This window comes from Calonectris borealis, chromosome 1 (assembly GCF_964195595.1).
Source record: "Calonectris borealis chromosome 1, bCalBor7.hap1.2, whole genome shotgun sequence".
Classification (NCBI taxonomy): Eukaryota; Metazoa; Chordata; class Aves; order Procellariiformes; family Procellariidae; genus Calonectris; species Calonectris borealis.
This window is the reverse complement of record NC_134312.1, coordinates 68692402-68715689: the sequence shown is the minus strand read 5'-3', so window position 1 is coordinate 68715689 and position 23288 is coordinate 68692402. Positions and strand designations below refer to the sequence as shown.

General features: G+C 38.7%; 1 protein-coding gene across 5 annotated transcripts in view; it reads right to left on the bottom strand.

Moving 5' to 3' along the window:
- Window positions 1–23288, bottom strand: part of ERC1 (ELKS/RAB6-interacting/CAST family member 1) — a 296218-nt gene that overhangs the window by 45098 nt on the left and 227832 nt on the right. For all 5 annotated transcript variants that reach the window (XM_075159301.1, XM_075159329.1, XM_075159320.1 and 2 more), the window contains one exon: window positions 13351–13495. In XM_075159301.1, coding sequence (XP_075015402.1) covers window positions 13351–13495 — 145 coding nt within the window. The remainder of the gene's footprint in view (window positions 1–13350; window positions 13496–23288) is intronic.

Here is a 23288-nt window from a genome sequence, read left to right as displayed (position 1 = left end):
CTGGAGAAACATTCAGGTTTTCTACTGTATTTGTGCCAAAATTATTCTTACCAAGGAAAGAACTTCTCTTCCTTTCGACAAAATTCGTGGCACACATGTAGAGATGTGCCAGTTTGGTCAGATGAATTTCTCTAAGGTGTCTGCATTTCAGACAGTATTCCCATCATTGCCTGCTCTATTCCTAATCTGTTGTCTTTCTGTGATTTACATTATATTATGCCATTACATATGAGCAGAGGCCCACCCAATGGGCACCATAAAGCACACTGTAAAGCTTAGGAAAAAAAAAATTAGAAAATTCCGTCTCTGCTATAGAACCACCAAAAGAAAAAAGTTTGTGGAACAAGATGAAAAAACAGCCAGTCATACCTCCGGTGTTTTTTCCTTAACAATCCTTTTACTGCAAAGTCATTAAACTTAGATAGGTGATGCCACATGTTAAAGAGCCCTGACAAAGCAGAGGAAGAAGTAGAGATGAATGAATAGAAGGGCAGGGGCAACCTCAACGGATTTATTTGCAACTAGAAGACCTAGGAGGAAAAAAGGAAGCCTTCATATTTTTTAAGCCCTCTTTGTTTCATAAAACAGATTGCTGGCTGACAATGGAGGAGGACTAGCTAGTTTTGGCAATCAGGGAAGGGGGAAGAGGGGAGGAAGAGACGTCAAGAAATCTCTTCATCATCTGATAGTGATGAAAAGGATAGAGATGGACAATAAAGAACTAGTCTTAGTCTGCACTTCCCAGTCTGTGGATCCTTCCCACCAAATCTGTGAATCCTTTTTCCAGTCCAGAAGAACATACTGATATCTCACCTGTCTCTCTATGAGATATGAAAGGGACTTGAAAGGTGCACAAAATGAAGATCTGTGTGTATAAATAAATACATTTCCCATTAAAAAAAAGGGAAGAAAAAAACCTAGAATGAGAAGGTACAGTACTTATTACTTCCACAGAGCAAATAAACCCATGCAGTCTTCCAAGTTTTAAACAACTTATATATGTGTGTGTTCTTAAGGATCACTATATTGCTTTTATTATTTTTTCAACAACATTAATGTCAGCAGTTGGCAGAAGTTTGGGGTGCTAGCTGTAATAAAGGAGGCAAAGCCAAGGTTGTATCTACTAGTGTTTTGGAGATGGAGGGCACATTGGCTTGGTATCAGAAATTACAGTTACGTTTCAGGTTATGTGAAAAAAGTGAGAAGAGTCATTTCTTAAACTATTAAAAGGATTAAGTGTGGTACAACAGTGAAATTGAATGTTTAAAAAAGTTAAGTTTCCTTCCCCAAATAAAAATCCACTGTAAAAACAAGAGACACCTAGGTTGTTCAGATCCTAAGAAGAACTTGGCTGGAGTCAGCTGTAGAGCTCCATTTATTTTTTGTTTACTCAACTACAGGAAATATTTGTATTCACACTAAGACAGAGAGGAATTGGTGGTAAACAGAAAGAAAGAGAACAAAAGACTAAGTTCTGTGACTGTAAAGTTGTGCTCAAACAAAGAGAACAAAACCCCTAATAAAATGGCTACCCCTTAACCAGGGCTGTATAAAAGACCATTACTTCCCCCAGGCACCAGTACTGTGATCAGTTTAATATATATTTGGAGACTAAAGCTTTATGGAAGTTGAGACACTAATATTCACCTATACTACTGACAACCTAAAATTGTGCAACATTATTGCAAAGATAAATTTACTCATATTTGAAACTGAGGGTGCTTGACCAGCAAATTGATCTTATATCCACATGATAAATGTATGATTATGCCAAGTAAAATCAGACAGCAATCTTTTGATAACTGAGTTCGAGACTTATTTTGCCTTTACAAGACACAATCTTGGACTAATCCCTAAAAGCATTTCTTGGTACTGAAAAGACTCAAACCTTTGGTACCACATCTAAGGCAAAGAAGGACCTTTATATTGTGTTCAATACAGGTCCGCTCAGAGACAGTGGAACACAACTGCCCTAAAGCTGATCTGCCCAAATCACTACCTCGTGATTTTGGCATCGTCTGCAGACCCCCATTCAAGGAGGGACTGGAAGCAGGATCTCCATCAGTATCAACTTTCTCATCTTTATCTTTCAGAGCTGGCAGCTGTTACCGAACTCCTCGCAGCTTCCCAAGTTAGCAGCCAGCAGAAAAATCTCCATCCCCTCCCTACACACATTCACAAATGTCAAGTGGCAAAAACATTACCTCTGGGGAAAAACTACACACCTTTTCTTTGGTCGTGAATATTTTTTCATCTTAGAAAACGGGTGTAGAAAACAGCAAATTCTTATTAAGGAATAAAATGCATAATTTATTCAGCACCAAAACATGAATAGTAATTTTTTTAAGACTTGGATTCTTTAGAACATAACACCATGAACTTAACAGAACTGAGGGGAATCTGCAGCCATCAGCACCCGTCCATTTGCAGAAGCTATCATAAATAACTGATGCCTAATTTCATAAATCTATGTCTCCTCTTGATAAGTCTGATATACTATCCTATTAATTTCCACAACTTGGTATGTAAATTAGTGAATGGTTAGTATCAAGAAACTAGTCCTAATTGACAGCATATATCTTAGATTTCCAACCGCAACATGAAACTTCTATGTTCCCCTGCATTACCTATTCATTAGCCCGAGATATGGTATACTGGACTAGGCTCAATCAGATTGTTTCAAAAAGGGAAATTATTTCCAGAATTCTAAGGAGCTTAATACAGTGGATGAGAAAAAAATCTGTAGACTGAGAGGTATTTCAGTGCATAAGCTCAAAAATACCAGAGACCACTGTTCATCAACAGCTCACTATTTACCGAAGCTGAAGTTCATTCTGTACAGTTAAGACTTAATTTTTCCATTATCAATTTTTAAGATGGTGGGGATTAAAATTCTCTATTGCAGACTATGTATTTTTCTCTTCTGAAGCAAAAAAAAGCACTGATTTATTATGTTACTCCCAAAATAACACAGCAAAATCCCAAACATGCAATATATTTTATCTTATAGATCATTAATTTTCATTACATATTTCTAGGTGCACAATTCTTTCTATCATTCCTCCTTCAAGTAAAAAACACATCACTGACATATTAAGTCATACAACTGTTAATCCGTAATCTACTTGAAACCCTCTACATATTTAGTTTATGAAACCAATCAGTCACCTCATATCTCTGACTTCACCTTCTCCTTAAATGTTCTTGGAACACACCTTGCATCACCTATCACCTCACCAGTTACAGATCTCACACAAATTAAAACCAATATTAAAGGTGGTAAAATGCTTTTTAGCTTTCTGCCACTACCCTTCTACCGACTATCAATATGTGAATTGCTTTTCATATAAGATAGTTGTTAAAGTCACGGGTTCGTTAGGCTTTTCATCCAAAGAGAAGTAACCACAAATAAAGTCTTACTTTATAGCTTTAGTGTGAAACTGTTCAGTGTCTTGTGTGTTCCCATAGGGGAATAATGCCAATAAACGTAGGAACAGATAAGCATAATGTACCAAGTTAGCACATTTTGAATGGAGATGAGGTAAAAGGACACATATGACTTCTAGACAATTGCCAATGCCAGGTAAAAGAGCCCAAATGAACAGGAATAATTTAGTACAGAAAAAGCCATATGCAACCAATGAAATATCAGTAAGGACGGTTACACACTTGAAAAACCACAGTATTTTTACTGAGTTCAAACAAGTCTTTCAAAATGTTCCTGTATCTGAAATTTCGGTGTGAAATTCCTGTTTCTTCACAGAAAATATATTCACGAGTTTATATCATCGAGATTATTTACATATTTAAGTGGAATCCTCCCTGTCCCCAAAACTTCAGAGTTCCCTAAACAATGTGTCTAAATGACAAGATTTAAATGTAATCATAAACTCACTGTATTTTCTGGTCAGCCTTCAAACATCATCCATTCAAATACCGAAAGAGTGATGCCAAACCAACCCAGCCACAAGAACCAATTGTCGGAAAGTCTCAAATATTTTACCCCTGAGGCACATCCTGCTGCTGGACAACAAACAGGGAGTAGTTGTGTACGGGTCCTTCCCAACTACCCCACAAACTGTAGAAGTCAAGCAAAGGAAGATGGACCCATAATTTTATTCCTTGAATGAACAACTATTGGCAGTCTTGAGCTCTTCTAAACAGTTCTTTCTGAGCTTTTGCATCTATCTCATGAACTCATCAGCTAACACAAAGACTGTCAGAAACTGAGGGAGGGTAACTGTTCTCAACATAAAATTTGGAGCACAGAAGTCTCATAGAAATAAATACATAAATGCTCTGTTGAATGTATGTATTAAAAAGACCTGTTCTAATATATTCTCTTCATTTAACTGAAAAACAGTGCCTATCAGATCAGTAGTTTGTGCCACGATAACTACAGAGAACCACCATACGGTACAACTGTGATGCAAAATGACAGTGACTACATTTACATTGCACTAATGTCCAGAAATACTATTCACAAAGGAACTATTATTTTTTAGGCCCAAAATTAGATTTCCTAGTGCAGTCTTCTGGAGAAACCCAAGCTTACCCAGTGTTCTTTACTCTTTAATACCATTAACAAGCCTGGTCCTCCCAGTGTAGGCTTAACAATTTTAACTGATATCAAACACCAGCAGATTGGTTGTCACTTACAGAAACGGGATACAGCGTTTCTCAACTGCTAACCTAGACTTGTCCAGCAATCCTGATTTTCTAGTCAGGGACAATGTTGCTTAAGTAACTTAGTATAGGAGTTCATAATCCTTGAATGAGAGATACTGTAAATGTGGAAGTAGATGCTGTGAGCAACTATCCAATTAATTTACATTTATTTGTGCAAAGTTTTAATGAATCAAAAAGCTGTAAAACTATAATGTGAAAATCTTAATATAATCAATAAATGGAGGAATATTTCTAATAGAATGAAACAGGTTTTTGAAAACTGAGATCGAACTTGGGAAATATTGGTCCATAGCGTATTTTTTTAAATGTTACCAATGTCTAGAAAGAAAGGGTAGCAAGTACTGTATTGTCATCTGAGTTGCAAACTTCTTTTATAAATCTCAAAGCTCAATCTCTCAGTGAGGCAAAGAACCTTCCCCTTCAAGCAAACCTACACAGCCGCCATTGCAACGCCCTAACAACTACCGGCTGAGACATGAGTGAAGGCACAAACAGAAAGCAGACGTGGCTGTTCACAGCAGGGCCAACAGGCAGTTCCCTTCTCTGGCACCGTGAAGCCAGTGACAGCAAGGAGCTCACTTGAACATACATTATTATTTAGTAATACAGGAGGAAGAGGGTAAAGGTAAAAGGAGGAGGGAGGGGGGAACGAGAGTGTAAGTAATACTACGGGAAGATGAAATGCTGCCCCAGAAAAGACTGCTGACGCTGCACTGAGTGCTGTTACTGTGGTAACCGATGATTAAAAATGATGGGAAAAAAGTCTGGAGAACATGGCAAAGAGAAGGTGCTTTCTTTTAATCTGCGAGGGCTTCTTGTGCTGTGCTTCAGGAAGCGGTGTTCAAGGGCATGACAAAGCTTCGCTTTCTGTGCCTGCTCGGCTGCTGTCAGCGTGCTGGGGTCTGCTCCTGGCAGAGATCCCCCCTTGACAGAAACCATTACTGGGGAGCAAAGCCTGGCAAAGCAAGCAGCGCTGTGATTGATAATCTGGGTGGATTACAGGCCTTCGACAAACCCCACGATGCTTAAATTTGACAGCTGGCAACGCTTGATGAGAGCCAATTAGTGGATATATATTCACTTCAGCCAGAAGTTTTTTTCTGTTTCTAGTCCAATAGCTTCTTGAATAGGAAGTGTACAGAGTGCTTCCCCCCACTTCTGCCTGCTCACGTGTATGCCAGCTACACTGTCAGTCCAGCTAAGAATATACTATAAAAAATACATATTTTGGCATCTTTGTACATTAAAGCCAGTAGATTCAAATTTTGTAAAGCTGCATTTGACCCTACAGATAGTGGTGGTACAAGAATCTGAAAAAAAGACGACTTCACACTGACTCTACAAACCACGCAGTGTATAAACAAAGGCTGTGACTGCACTATTTAGGTACCAAGTCTACTACACGTGACAAAAGTTCTCAAAATGCTTCACTATTCCTTGAAAAATTCCTGGCAAAGTACATTAATCCATCTGTTGCTGTTTCAAAAGGTTAACCTGGCATTCAGAGAATACCAGAATTCAGAGAGTACCTTCTGTTCTGCCCAGTACATGCAGGAACCTCTGACATGCAAGTCCCCTTCAAACTTGTCTGTCTGTTCTTAACTGTCTTATCACACAGGTTTTCTTTCCCCACTTCTGCATCTGTTTCCACTCTCGCTAGTGCAAGTATGTGGGTACTGTGGTGAAGAGATCAATAAACAAAGATGGATGCAAGTTCTCTGAATCTCATCACTCGTTTCAAATGTTAACTTTTATTTTGTTTTCTCAGCTATAAAGAAGCCAATACCAACACACTCAGACAACTTAAATACATCTTCCTAAACTTCCTAAGTCCCCTTCTGACAATGGTTTGAGAGGTACCTCCACTCATTAAACTTCAGTGGGCACTGTCGCACCACCAGAACTTCTCAGATGCTCTTGGAGAACAATGGTAGTTCTGTCACAGAAACAGCACTACATTTAGCAATTACCTGCAGTGATTTATCCGTGTCATCTGAAGAATAAATTTGTTCGCTAATCGGGTAATCGCTCTCATCAGACATGGTTTCAAATCAGGGCAGCTAAGGCAAAGCAAAGACTAACTGCATGCCTCACAGAATCTGTATTATTTCATCAGGCAGGGTGGTAATAAAAACTGCCAGAAGTGTGGTCATGTTGATACAGCTCCACGGCAGTAAGAGGAAAATGCTTGCCTGTCAGTCTCCTTTGACCTGTTTTACATTCTCCTGTTACAAAGAGAAATGACTCCAACCAGCGAAACTTCACTTTGGAAAAGTTCACAGCAGAGGAGTGTCAGGTGTCAGTGTGTGGGGTTTCCAGGGAAACAAGTAACAGTGAAAAACTAGCATTTTGGGGGGGAGAAGCTATTCTGGAATCCAAAGTCCTTTCATTTTCCTCATGATCCCATGAACCACATTTCCTTGAGAAACAAATCTTTGCAGTACCTTGGCCTTATAAGGAAAGTCAGCCAAAATCTTTGCAGGGAAGAAGCACAAAGTAGCACAGAGAAAACAGCTTTGGGACTTGCATGGCTAGATGAAATATATATTCAATATTGCATAAATGCTAACTATTAATACTACTAGTCATCACCAAATAATTCCTCTCAATTTATGGGAATGGTAAATAACAGCCCCTCAATTCATGCTGGCCCACAGAGGAAGGAATGATCATGGTGAGGAGATAGAAGTAGAAGGGAACGACAGGTATTAAAGATTCCTCTGAATGGCAAGCAAGCTGACTACATAACCCATACTTTTAATAGCATGAGGTTTCTTATCTCCCTTCACCAAAATAGAATGGAGCTCTTTTCACTAAGTTAAGCATAAGCGAACAGCAAGAGTGTATAGGGCAAGAAGAGGAAAGGTGAGGCAAGTACTAAGGGAGAAAAAGTAGACATTAGAGATGTACATTAGAATGAAAAGGAAGCTGAAAACAAAGGTTGATCTTCTACTCAGTCAAAAGTCAAAGCCATCAAAAAATAAAGCCAAGAAGCTCAAAGTGTGCATGCCTTTTCTGTGTCAGCCTTCACTAAAAACTGTACTCAGGTGACTAACAAAATTTATTTCAGCACTCAGAGAATATCATTTTAGGTCAGAAAAGGAAAAGAACAAACGAGATGATACTCAAAAAAAATTAGATGTCTTCAAATTTTCTAGCTCTGACTGTACTATACTAGGAAAGAATTTATTTACTATAATGAAAGCTATTAATGGTTATTTTTGGGAACCTGTGGGAACTGGTGAGGTTTTGGAAGACTCCGTTAAGGTTTCTGACACTGTCTCACATGACATGCTAATGAACAAGTTCAGCTGAGGAAAGGCCTCCTTTTGAGCTTTGTCCAGTTTCGGATACCACAAATGAAATCTAAGAAAGAACAACTCAAATGATCAAATATCAAGAAAACAAGACACATGAAAACTGGAAGAACTGAGACTGCACGGTTTAGAGAATAACACAGAGGAATACCTCTGTGTAAACCAAAATGGCTGCTAAAAAGTGCAAAGAAATAGTCTTTTTTTTCTATGCCCATAACAGATAGAAAAAGTAGTAATAAGCTTGAATTGCTGAAAGGGACATTACAGATGCACAATGACATTATAATGATAAAGACAGATGAGCCATAGAAAAGACTTCCCAAGACTGGAGGTCTCCTTCACTAACAGTCTTTAAGAACAGACTACAGGTATAACTGAATAAATCAAGTGGGTTACACAGAGTTATGTCCTGAGCCCAGTACTATTCAGTATTTTTCATTAACAATTTGTGTGATAGAAGAAAATATATGTCTATGAAATATGTGGAGAAAGCTTAGCTGGGTGGTTCTGCGAGCATGCTAAAGTGTAGGATCGAAACTCAACATGATCTTAAGAGACCGAGGAACTGCTCTGAAAATTACTTTTATTTAGGAAAAGGCAGCATAATAAACACGCACTCAGTATTAACCTAGTCTGGAGTCATACCAATTAAAATGAAAATTTTGAGATCCCACCATCAATTACACTGAATCAAGCTAGTTCCTAGTAACTTCTGCTACAGTATATTATAAAAGAATTGGGAATAATTATGGAACATTATATAATAATACAAGTGAATACACAGTGATTTACAAACAATTCAAGCTCTCAGAAAACAGACACAGATACAGTTCAGAGCCTCCTAAAAATTTCAGAACTATTACTTAACGTTTATGGCATAGTAGTGCCTAGAGATGTTGGTCAAGTCGGGCCCCCACTGTGCTAGACACTGTACAAACACAGAAAATGACAATCTTTGCTCCAAACAGCTCCTAGCAGAAAACCCCAAGCGTTTAAGACTCAAAGCCCACAGACAGGAAAACCTCAGCCCATTCAGATATGCCTTCCCTTTGCAACTCAAAGCTGCAGAGTAGCGTGTCGCCCTGTTACAAGAAATATACCCCGATCGTTAAAACTTCGCTTGACAAAGAAAGGAATAAATGGCAAACAGGCTGCTTTCTAGCAGATGAGCGGTGGATGTGCTGCCACAAAGCAGGCCAAGGCTCCTTGGGTCTCGCCAGTTCCAGCATGACACACGTCCTGGGGGCTTCTGTATGGCGTATGATGCGAGCACACTGGCTGGCGCTCGCCACGCTACATCTGGACTTTGTTAGACAGCCTTCAGCTCTGTTTTCTTGCATCAGCCCCGGCCCCCTCTGGTGAAGCAGCCTCCCAACCACTGCTTCTCCATGAACTACTCACGGAGACAAAGTACTCTGGGAGGGAGTAAATTGGGACCACATTAGCTGGTGACCCTCGCCCTGCAATTGGCCTGCCTTTCCGATGATAGAGGAAATCCCTCATACAAACTGACAACCAATATGAAACAGGCAGCTCCATTTACTGGAAAGCCTGGTCAATGCTGAGTGCCTCATTAGGAAATGGTCTCTATATTGAGGCACATTCCTGCGATTCAGAGCCTAGAAACTCTAAATTAAAACAACATTGATGCCATATCCTCTTTCCGAAATGCCTCTCTTCATCCAAACTTTAATACACATACTTAAAGAAATTAAAGAACCAAAATGTCTTTTGGCAGGACTCCTTCCCTCTCTTTCGCAGTAACACCCTTCCCATGCGAGCGACCAGGAACGTGACACAGTGTTGGGAAGGGACAAAGGAGACTTAAAGCAAGGAATAATCACATGGTCCTCCAGAATCTGTACAACCTTTCCTTAATGAATCTGTGTGTCTTCACCAATATTTTTAAGCAAGTAAAAATAAATTTATTGATAAAAATAAATTTATTGTGGGGAAATTGTGGGGCTGAAGAAGTTGGAATTTTTTTTTTCAAGAAGTAAATCGAGGATCATCAGTAGAATGAGTTTTTGTTTTGGGAGAGAGTTGTATCTTTCCACACTCTAAGAAAGGTCAATTAACAGTAAGTCAGTCTGCTAACAGTGGTAGCCATTGTGGCAATCCAATGATAACCAGCACAAGCAATGAAGAGCTATAATTTGAATCCTATTGTACACACTTGGATCCATTCACACTCACTATTGCAGCGTAGCAGAAAACTGCTTTTCTAAAGCGTTATCTCTGTCAGAGGCTGTTTCCAGTTTGCCGTGAGATTCAGAAATCAGGCCTATGGTACCTACCACAGCATGCATAACTCTTCACACAAACCACCCCCTTCCGATATTGCTCAGCATTTCTATTTGCATCCCGTGTACATGGAAACAGGAATCTTTGAGTCAGCTGTGCCTGCCAGCCAACTGAAAGAGCTGCTTTCCCACCACAAAGTCTAAGCATTTCCTAGAAATGGGATGGACTGAAATACCAAATCCTTATCAGGGAACTCAACAGCTCTGAAACAATGTTAAAGGCAGAAGGAAGGAATTACTGAAGTTAGGATCCCAACTCTGAATCTGAAGGGTTGAATAAACTTTTTAGGCTCCAGAATTGCTTTTCAAAGTCTTCCAGAATATCTTGATTAACTAGCATTACTTGCCTTTCTTGAACAGCTGTGTTCAATACATCTGCAAGTCTGAAAGATTTTTCATTCACAATTTCTACTGTAAATTTAGGAATTACAGCTAAACGTTTAGGAAGTTCCTGAAATGCTATACAGTCCTATGGAGCTGACAAACACAGATGGACCTTTGTTCTCAAGATGTAGAAAAGGGTCCGTGTAGACAAAGCTTAAATTGAGCACAGTTGTTTTGTTGGAAAATACGAGGCTGGTGACCTGTAATTACTGAAGAGGACCACAAGGGCCAAGTACACAGATTATTTGCAAAGCATGTGGAAAAATGAGATTCTCTGTGACTACATCAGTAATGAGGATCCTGTAAAATCTCATAGCCTTTTCTTCTGACCCATCTCCTACTTCTGGAGCTGTCAAAGTTGGTATGATTTGAATTGATGCAGAAAAAGTACATACCAAAACTAATGGTACTGAAAAAAATAAATGCGATGTCGGATTCCCTGCAACTTACAGAGGCGGTGAGTATTACTGTCCCATGTAAGTAACTTGGAGGAGATTTTGTGCCAACATGTTGAAAGCTGCCCACAAAAAAGGATAAAAGATAATACATCCTTAAGATGTAGGATAGATTTTGGGGAGGATGTGTCAAATCTCTACCAGGTCAAATAAATATTTCTCAGGTATGGTTTAAATATAGTTTAGATTGTTTATATGTAAACATACATTCTGCCTTGGGGATTGGGGATGCACTGGAGAAAACCTTGCAGCCCCATTATCTGTGATTTTATATTTATACTTATACTACTTTTATATAGCTTGTATTTATACTACTCATAGCATAGATGTGTTGAGGAGATTACCTTCTGCCTTTTTTTTTTTTTTTTTTTTTTTAAGTTGACAATCTTAAATGATCTTAAACAATGATGAATCTTTATAGCTGATGGCAGTTTTGGAACCAGAAACTTCAAAGGCATTTGGATATTCCAGTGAATTTTTTGGAAAAGGACTATTGCTCCGACATCAGCTCAAAATTGGTCTCGTTTCATAGCAAGAACAATTTTAAATTAATCTCCTTTGCAGTTTTAGTTTATTTGGGAAATTAAGTATCCCACATCTTAGAAAAGCACTTAGAATGGGCATCCTTAAGGGAAATGGCCATGTCTTTTTAGGAACAGCATACGACTGTAAGACTTATCAGCACTGAAAACTAATGATATGAACTACAACAATGTTAAAAAAATCACCTAACTAAAACCTAAGTCATTACAGATAATCACAACCTTAATACATAAATTAAATATATACAAATATTCAGTAGGAAAAAAAACCACCACAAACCACTAAAGATTGTTCCATCTACCCACAAAGGATGATCAGAAGGAAACTGGGAAGAGAAAGGGGCATGAAAGTGCTAGAATTTAAACTTAGGACAACAAGAACTGGCAACAAAGTTCCAAGTTCTCTTAGAATGAGTGGTAACATATATTAAGGCTGCTACACCTACAGACAGTTACATGAAGAAAATAAGTACTTTACATCACTGTGACCACTTCTGAATCCTGTTCTAGTAGGAGGTCATCTGGCTGACAAGTGAAAGTAATTACAACTGTTGCTCAGAAGTAAATAATACAAGATTGTAAACTATACTTCTTGCTTGTTTGGAAGCTGGTGTAACAATCAAAATTACTGTTCTTAAATTAAACCTTAAATAATTGTTATTTTAAAAATATACAGCCAGTAACCTACTTGTGTTTCCTAAGGAAGAAGCAGAGAAATCCTTTATCAAAAAGCAGACCTGGTTTTTTCTTACTGTCTTTGACAGCAACAGAAATCATCTGGTTGACAGATGAAATGTTGTACGTAAAACTTTATGAAAATAGAATCGGTGGCACTGAAGAAGTTGATACCGGATTGGCAGCAGCATAGGTGCTATTACAGGGAAAGTGGCAAGGGAGTAACTCAGAAAAACCCACCAGAAGTGCTGAAGTGAAAAATCTACACAGATTTTTCAGATCCTAAATCTCTTATTGCCAGAAATCATCTTGCTTCCTCTGTGTTTTATTGGCAATGTATTTTTCACATTGCATTCAATACCGAGACACAATACTAAATACTTGAATAGAAACACACTTTTTCTGATTGTTATGCCAACACAAAAAGATCTTAGAAATGGGAGAGGCCAGAAATAGAAAAGGACCAATCTCCTCACAAACACGAGACCTCCCAAATTCCACTCTAGTAGCTGGCATTCCCATATGGTGCTCCTGTTGCAGATTAGAAATCACAGTAGAGACTGTGTGGTGTAACACATTCACATTTGAGCTTTACAGCAAGGAAAATTTTCTTCCCTGTATGCTTCTTCCCAACAAGGCAAATACAGACCAGCAAAAGAAGTATCACTACATTTCCCTGAATCTGTGATTATTTGTGCCTGTAGAAGATAATAACCAATGTCCTTTTCATTCACCGTTTCCTATACATTCTATCACATGTTTACTACTCAGGCAGTGACACGAAGAAACTTCCCTCAACATTGAGACTTCTTCTTTCCCCACCATGTTTTACAGGCTTCATGACCGGTAGCTAGTTTGAAATCATTATTTATGCACTTTCTATCCCAACATATGACAGGATTGTACATTATTAGTTCCACAAATCAAGATAATAATCTCACATCAGATTATTAACCACTTTCTTTCCTAGCCCTCCTCTACCCACCTGCTGCTTGAGCTGTTGCACAAGACGGTCCTTCTCTCGTTTCAGTGCAGCCACTTCATCTTGGGTCTTCTTCTTAGAGGATGAAAGTTCTAGCAGAGCAATATTGGCATCTTTTTCACTAATGGCAGCAAGAAGGGCTTCTTGTCTGAAAAAACCATATAAATACATTATTATCCTGCAAAACTTAGAGGAAGCCTCTACAAAGAGTTGAACATACCAAAAATGCTGTAGCAGCATGCAACTCTGAAGAGCAGTAATAAGTATGTTTGTCATGGTTATATGTCCGTTGGTGGAACAGGAAGTCAAGACCCACCCACCTCCCCCTAAATGACTGTGCTGATACCAAATTATTGCTTATAGGATAAGAAAAACATATAATAATATGTTATTATTCTGCACTCAGCTTCTTAGCTTTTAATAACTACCATTTATTATTACTTTGGCTGAACATTTTCATTCTTTATAATGTTCTAAATATTTCCAGAACAGATTTTGAGAATACGTGCACAAATACTGGACTAAACATAAGACTTCTGTGTTAAATTATATTAGGTTATACTGCCTATTCATGCAGCTATTTTAGAAGGAAGGTGGCGTGTGACAAGTTTATTGAAATCACTTGAACAATACAGTGTATTCCCAGAAGGAAATGATGACACAGACACTTTCGTGCTATATGACAGATGTTGAAATACATGCCTTCAAGGATGCTTGAGCTATTCTTTGACTTTTCTTCTGAGTAACCAATATAATGAGCTTGTTGGATGCATGTCCTGAGTAATTAAGATAAAGGTAGGCCTGCCCTCATCACAAACCTTTTGTAGCCTTGCAGAAATGGTGTAAGCAAGAACCTTATGTAGCAAGATCTTGAGGCTAAAGCACTAAAATAACTAGATATAGAAACGCAACCTTGCCATACTCTTTCCCACTAGCAAAAAACTCTTACAAATAGAGTTCAGAAACATTTTATAAATACTGGGAAGAGAGGAGACAAAGACAATAGCCCTGATCATAAAACAGCAGTTCTCAAATGAACTCAAACGATTGCTCTATGTTAGGGAAAACAACTATTTCCGTCCTTTGAGCTTAATTCTCACCTTCAACTGGTGCGGTCAAATGAGGATGTGCAACAGGTCATAAAAGAAAACTTTGGCCTTATTGCCCAATAGGGGTGGCTTGTCCCACCTCTCATCACCTTGCAAAGAAGGAATAAAATGAGGTCCTAACCATTTGTGGCAGTGTGAAAGGTGGCATCATGCAGAAGTGATGATGAAAAACAAACTCTGAATACTACAGATTTCCTACCTACCTTTCATCTAAAAATTTAGTTGCAAATGCAGTTAAAGTAGTAAAACTTAAAAATTCCCAAATAATCCAAATTTCTACTTGCTCTAGTTTATAAACAAAAGCATATTAATATTGCTAATTTCAGAGAATGATTTTTTAAAAATAATCAAATGTGTTAAAACTATTCTGCTAATTATGTCAATAGCAGTTATTATGCTAATAACATGGCCGTAATGCTTAGTCTTTTATTAAAGATGTAAGAAAAGTCATAGAAGCTTAATGTAAACTATTAAGATTGCTTTTAATTGTACCAATATGTCTTTCTGCTTGTTGTCAAGATCTTTTTTAATAAAGACCCATCACAATCTGGTGACTTAGGATCACACAGGCAAACTGTTGAGGGTAGCAGTGACACTAAATCTGCTTTTTCTAATTCATCTGTTACCACTCCTTAAGCAGACTTTATCTGTAGCGAAACAGCTTTCTCTTTTTCTTCCTGTATCTTCTTTCTAAACAACTTAACTTCATCTTAGTTAGGAACTTGTAATTGTGGCTAAAACAGAAATACTTGCTCCAAAAAGTACTCATTGAGCTCCATGGGAAAGAATACGTGACTGAGAAAATTTGAGAAGAACAAGACAAATGGACAATGCTTTTATTTAATATTGATGTTTTGAACACATGCATCTAACATACTGGACTTTTAAACTGAAGGCTTGAAAAGGGAAAGGACTGGTACTACTGGAGTACAGAATATTTTACAAGTTAAAATGCTGAAAACTTTACATTTATGACCTTGGTAAGCATGAAAAGATGTATTTAATATCGTAATGTTTCTGAGGATGGAGAGTGAAATAGCTTCATCAGGTACTTCAGTGCTTAGATCAAGGGTGCAGGGAGATGCATACCTAAACAAGTAGGATGTAGTCAGGCAGCTTGCATTGGCTGCAGCTCAGCTGGACAATGAACTTACTGTCCTGGATGCTTACTTAGTAATCCCTTCTCCCATCTGTAAGAATAACTGCATATATATTTGCTTCTGGACCTTGTTCTAAAACGTCTGAACAATACTGTTTTGCCTCTTTAAAAAACCCCTCAACACATTATTCTAGTAGAATGGCACCAGGAAGCGACTACACGTGCAGTCCTGCTGACAGATCTGAGAAGACGGTGGCCTCTGAGAAGCAGCTCAGGGCTACAACCTTTTAACGCAGCTCGGCAATAGCCAGCACAGAACTTTTGCTCGCAGAGTTATGTGAGAGGCACACCGACTCCAGAGCCCCGGAGCAAAAACCGCCAGGTTCTGAGGTGGTTTCTTTTTGAGAGCTGTATGGGTGAGACACCGCATTTAAAAAGCTCTTGTTATTTCTTACAGGTGGAAAAAAAAATATACTACTCTCACTTGAAAGGCGTGAAGTTTTGCTAAGACAATGGGTGAAAATTGACTTGATGAGAAAGTCCGGGACTGCTTTCAGATGAGTGATAGCTGGGATGGAAGAACAACTTTTTCTTACACATTACAGTTTAGGTGAGAAGAGGATGACTGATGTATGACCTGGCTTCTTTCTGATCCCAGTCAGTGACCAAGCTCTTAGAAATATTCATGCCAGTGAAAGCTTAAGACCTCTGTCAGTGCACAGCAGAAGAAACTATAGCATAAAAAACCCACTGCTAAGATGTGATCTCTGTTCATCCTCTCAGTCACTCCAACGATTGCTAGAGTTTTGCTGAAGCTACCCATACACAGAAGTTTGCTATTGATTGCTCAACTGAAGCCATATATCCTGCATTAAAAAATATGAAAGAACCATGTATTTCAAGAGGAAAAAGTGTGTTTCCACAGACAAAATTGTTCACCGTCTGACAGCAGAATGGACTTACACAATGGACTTTCTGTGGGTGGAATATCGAAATCTATAATTGAAAGATACTCTAAATACATTTATTCTATGAAGAAACACAAATATTCTGATGACTTAATGGAGACAAAGAGTAGAAGAAAGGAAAAGGTGCACATCAGATTCCCAGTGGTACTGTCAAGATTGTAGGTGTGGGAATGAGCGATAATGGGTGTGTTATTATTGCCACTTTGTTTCTGTTGCTTTTGCTTTATGGAAGAGTATCCAATTTTGGATGTCTGCCTGAAACATGAAAAATATCAATAGAGTGAAGTGACAGAACATGATCCATGACCTCTGCTTTTTTCTAGCTATCGGTACCCTGGGAAAGACAGGCTGGCTTGGAGCTCTGGTCATTTTCACTTTCTTTAGAGTAATCTGTTTTGATTCTAAAGAAACACTTATTCTTTTAATAGTAAACCCACAATCCTCGCTGATGATTCAGGACCAGAGCCAAGAATATCTCTGTAACAGTATCTATACAGCCATTACTCTGGTATGGAAATTGGAGGTGCCTCAAATTGCACATAAAGCATACCTTCCGCAATCAAATCCTTTGTTGCCCATCTCTACATCTTAAGTGAAAACTCCAGGACCAGGACAACGAGGTATGGATAGCAGTCCATTACTTATTTTTTACTGAATAGTCTTCGCCACCATGCCTTAGAAAAAAACATCCTGCTGGCCAAAACTTAAGTGCTATATCACGTGTGAGACAGGGGTGCTGGTCAAGAAGTGGGGTGAAAGGCATTGTGGCTTTCTGACTGTTTTCTGGAACTGAAACAAGATGAAGTTTGAACAAAAGTAAGAAAAATATCCTGTGATGTGATACGTGCATTGTAACTGCATTTTTGTATTCTGCAAGCTAGATGTATATTGTTTCATATGGGGGAAGTGCAGGTGTCACTGTCAGCTCTGTTGAAAGGAGACATGTCTGTAATGGCAGGCTACTGTTCTCAAAAGAGCTTGGAATTGCTGAAATGATTCTAAAAGGCCACAAAAAGCAAATATCACCAAGCAAAAGACAAGGTTTGTGACTGAAGAGCACTACAAACCAGACTTGTTTCCCTTCCTGAGAGCTGTTATCCCCAGGGAGATCAGAAGAACATGCTGTAAGACAGGTGAGGTGGCAAGAAGGAGAAAATGGGCTGCTGTGTGAATGGTGCTGGTAGCACATGAACAAACCTATCTGCCAGCAGTGCTGCAGTCAGTCGTAGAGGCTGAGCTCCAGTTTAGGTAATGGTCAGCGGTAAGGCTTAGCTCCTTCAGCAGACTGCGTGTCTTCAGTTCACAACATTGGAGGTCTTGAAATGTTCTAATAGGCAGGCAAAGCATGTACTTGCTGCACAACCCACGGTGGTTGATCTTCTAAAACGCTAGCTAATGCCAGAGTCACTACATAAACATAGCTCACTTAGGTTAGTTCAGGTATTTCAGAGGTGGCAGTAGTGTAGCTACGGCAACAGCAACTCAGCAGGGGGGGAACTGCCTATTTATCTCTCCATTTGGGCAGGTTCTGTAGCCTGAACTGAGCTGTGTAGCAGCTCACAAGAGGTAAGCAGACTTTAAAACAGACTGAATATTACCAAGGGCAGTAGTGTAGAAAATCTAGTAAAAAGAGGTTTAGGATTAACTCTGAATTGGACAGAAAGAGGAGGATTTTTTTTTTTCTTTTATTTATGCTGAAACCTTTCACTGAATGTGGATCATGATCACCACAGACCAGAGTGGTACCAAGACCAGTAGGTTCAATTCTTAAGAGGTAATGGTGGATATAATCTGAAGGTCAATATCAACATTATTTGCTCTGTTTGCAATCTTAAAAAAAAAATGCAAAGAAAGATGGGTTTGACTTTTTTTAAATAGATGGCTACAGAATAGTTACAGGGCAGTAGAGCTGCCTCTGGAGTACTTCTGATTCATCCGTGGTCTCCATTCTGTTTGCAGTTCAGCTGGGACTGAGAGTTCTTATAGCTGATGCCAAGGACATGGTGATAATGAATGACTCCAACTCTAAGACACTGACGGATCTAGAGGACTGAAATGTCTTACAGAAGGAAGTGATGACTGTAGAGCAGAGAAGCCACTGAAAATTGCCACAACTGAATTCTTCTGATGCCAAATATCATGAGCCTTTGAAGCATTCCTGATGAGGTTGTCCTGTTGCATTTACTGGCCATCCTAATACTTTTGTCAAAACACAAGAAAGAATAGTGTGCAAAGGCACATCTTCAGACCTTGAATAGAAATGTCTGATTTTGGGAAGATAACTGAGCAAAGTGGCAACAGTTTAAATTGCAGCTCAGTTTTCAGTACAGGCCTTGAATCAAGGCAAAGCTTTAAGAATGTCGCTCAACCACAGAAACAGTATTTTTTTTTGAATGAAAGTTTAAAAATCAGAACAATGTAGTATTATACTACTACATATTACTAATACTACAAACTGTAGGAACAGAAGGCATCCAGCAAAGCAGTATTTTCTAAATCTTTCTGTAGCAGAGAAGAAAGGGCTTAAAGAACTGTACAGCATTTAACTTCAGATTCTGAACAATATTTTCCTTAGAGAATACTTCAGCTGCAGTGACTTTAGTAAAAATGGCAGGTGCTAGCACCTCATACACATGCTTACAAAGGCCCTAGAAAAAGACATACACAGCACAAATGAGATTTCTTGTATGGGCTTGAGTGAGGATAAATAAGTGATTTGGTAGTTTGAGTGACCCAGTATTTGAATGAACCTAGAAAATAAGGAACTACAGCTCATACAGATTCAGTTACCAAGTCCCATTAGCACCAAAACACCCTAGTGTGCAGTGTAGTCAAAACCGTAACACATCTCCCTGGAGTACTGCAGACACCAGTCTTGTTTCATTCCTCTTTTTCCTCTTTGGTGAACCACAGCATATTTTTGCAAATGGGGATGTGAGACTTTCTAACTACTCAGTAACCCTCAGCACTGCAGAACTAATATACTGTACTCCTGGATAATAAGCTGTAGCAGGGTAAGTCCAATAGGTAGTAATAAAAAAGGTTCATCCACAACACTAAAAATGTTTTAACTACCAGGGTAGCCAAGTTTGTCCTCTGGCTTACATATACTAATAGAATCAAGATGTCTTTAAATGATTCTCTACAGCACTTGGTTTCAGGAGACTACATAATTCCTTCACAGCTCCTTCCTAGTAAGGGAGAGGAATCCTTCTGGTAAAACATAATAGAAAGTGAATTTTAAAAAGCAGTTTTGTACTTTGCAGCACAGTTCTCAGGGTCATAATGCTGGAATATTTATCAGCTGTAAAATTAGAAAGAATAACAGGCTGCAAACAGTGTTGAATTAATGATGCTTCAAAACAGAAAACCGATACATATTCATTAAAAGAATATGTCAGAGAGAACACAAATTCCATATAGAAATGTTATAAATACATTGTTCTATATAATTTTATTTCAAATTATAAGATTTCGTCCTACGTGGAGTATTTCCGAAAGTGTGGATGAGATAATATAAAAGCAATATTGAGATCAGCAGCAGCTTTGATTGTAATGTCACCAAGGAACTGGGATAATTCCATCAGGTCTAGTTTCATTATAGGGATCAAATCTGTTTTCCTTCCGACTGGCATTAAACTACAACATTTAAGGGTCTGACACAAATTTGGAGAGCTCGGGTAGCTACAAGCTTATAGCAATCCAGTCAGTTCCTTCAACAAAGTGTGTTGCTCTTCTGTGAGGGATGACTGACCTGCCAGAGTTTTCAACCTGGCATATTAAGATAAACTGTAATTATGCCTGTTATGCCTTTAATACACAAGGCTGCAAACTGGGAAGGTTCTGCTGTTTACTCATGCCAGCGGTAAGGGCATAAGTCACCACAGAAAGAAAGAGCTGCTACTTGTGCAGTACTTGCTTCAGTTGTCTGCTTTTTGTCCACTGCATTTACTCAAAGCTTACAGCAAATGCTGATCAAGCTTTTAACGCTTTTCTATCACAGGCGTTTGTAAGACTTAGCATGGCGAATCATCATTACAATAAGAACTGTCTTATTTGCCTATGAATTAAAAAAAAGACTCCCATGAAGTGACAACAACAAAAAGAACTATCAGGGAAAGAGATTCAGATAAAGTATTGCAGTATTGTGAGAGCTAGACAGACATTAGGCGACAGCTTAGAACATAAAGGTATTAGGACACAGTACATAGTAATTTCATGAGTTTGGTAGAATGACACTGTTTGGGTGGGTAACATTTGATAAAATCTTAAAAAGTAATTAGTAATACAACACACCAAACAGCTCATCCAATGGGACAGTTTTCCTGGCGCTAACATCACCCTTTTCATCATAAACTGTGGCAACACTACACTACAGTGGTAGTTCCAAACTCAACATTTTTTTCTACTTTTTTTAATAGTTATAGAACATCTTCAGAAAACTAAGAAACTCTGACTGCTCTGAACCACGTGGAGAGTAAATTCCAGTTTCTAACACGCTAAGACCCCAGCAATTAACAGCCACTGTCCTGTCAGTGTGGTTACTGAAGCTGCCATACCTCCCAGGGAGGAGCCAGTCCTCGCGGAGCTCTGGGTATCGGAATTTGAATTCTTAAAAGTAACCTTGAAAAATACTGGCAGTCATACCAGAGAACACCATTTCAAGATGCTAATAGATCAGTACCTTCCTTAACACATGTTGCCAAATTCTGCACCAGCTACGATTTCTGCAGCATTTAAGATGCAGCTATATGAAAAGCACAAAGTATCCCAAAGAGAGCAAAACATTTATCCAAAAGAAACAGTAGCAACCTCTTGCTGCAAGAAGGTGGGAAAAAAATGTAACTTGGCAATATGTACTACCTGCTCTTTTAATTACAGCTGGGAATAATCAAACCTCAGGCTGCAAATTAATTTCCCAAACACAGCCTTACATCCTCAGTCAAAAGGGATAATATCACTCCTTCCGCTCCTGTACTTGTTTCCTGAATCAGCAAATTACCTTTGCCTTGTCTGGATGGCACGTCAGCAGTCTTTCTCACCCCTGATCTACACTCTCACAGCTACCAAAAAAGGAATTGCAAATTTAAGCAAACCAAGTGAGAAGAAAATAAAAAGTTGTTTGTCATCAGCAAATTGAAGCCTCTTGAATTTACACCTCTTTACTGTTCTTTTCAATGTCATTACATATATGTGACCACAACTGGAAAACAATAGATAAAAATATACATTCTTTATGAGTAGAGTTGTGTGGTCACAAAAGAGATGCCCCTTTAATTTTCCATTGTATGAATGGTGTGATAATAATCAATGTTAATTTTAGACACAGGAAGCTGTGTTTAAACACAGCACACTACTTGTGCTGTCCTTGTTCCAAAAAAAAAAAAAAAAAAGAAGGTGGTACTGATAACGTATTTAGACTTTCCTATACACATTTTCTCTAACATCCTAAATGTCTAGAACCACAAAAGCATCATTCCTTACTGGGATTGATAAGCAATGCTTTTTAAAGTCCTTTCCCTCAACGTATTTGATATAGTCACAAGTAACCTATAAATATTTTATATTACCTTTCCCATGAATGTTTAAGCCCTTCTTTTACTTAAGCTTTCCATCTTAATTTTACCACTTTGGCACCTGTGGCAAAGATTTGCAATTCCTAGTCCTACTCATGTCTGAGCTCTCAGCGCTCAGAATTGCAATACAGCTCTAGACTGTGTCTGCCAGCATGTCCAGAAAAAAATCTACAGCTTTCGCAGAGGGACTTTCCAACCCACTACTAACTTCCTGAATTATTTTTATTGATTAATGCCACCAGTGAGAAAGAGGCTGCTGCATATCATAGCAGCTAAACTGATAGTGTATGAGCCTTATAATGCCTATGAAGAGTGCGAGTTCTCAAAGATGGCACATTCAGAAGGAATTGAAGCACCTGATGTTATGGGTAATTTTTCCCTATAAATGGTAGGGTGTTTTTTTTTTTTTAAGACAACTCTTCTTGTTTTACCAGCCTTCGGTGTGGAGAGACAGAACCACTCACAAAGCTCTTGAGTTCCACAGAGCTGGCTTTTCTAAGAAGGAAGTCCCGAAACTTGCGCTGTCTTTCTTCATCTGCAGTTTAACAGCAATGCAAATAGAGCACAAACTTAAGGTATAATTTTCATCCAGGCAATACAGGCCACCAGAATACATCCACCAGATTTTGAAAAGTGACCGTTTAAGAAAAGCAGCTCTTGTTTCTTTTCCTGTGACACAGTCAAGTACAGGTTGAGCTTTAGCTTAGCATGTGGTTTCACAATCAGCTTAAGATGACACAAGACAGGGTTCTTGCTGAAAGAGATGGTTCTGCCCTCCCGTTTTCAGGTTCCTGCCCCCTCCCTGGTGTCAGCACCACTGATTGTGTATCCCTGTAGCCTGGTGATCGTTAAAACCTAGCCCTGAATAAACAGGAGGAACCCAAATCTGACCACAGGTTCCTTATCCCTGGAGGAACTGCAGTTCTTCAAGATGCTGTGAAAGTGTCAAATCCTTAGTTGCCAAAGCCAGCACCCGTCAAAACAGAAGAATGGAAAGTGAATCATGAAATTCACATTGATTTTAACGTATCAACCAGTCAGAATTACTAGAGTGAAAACAATTGTTTTTTAATTATGTCTGCGTGAATCAGACTCCAGATGAAAGACGGCAGAAAGAAATTTCAGCTATATCAGTCAAATGATGAGAGCAATGCTGCAGTCTTAGTGTGGTTTCTGATCATGTGAGAAA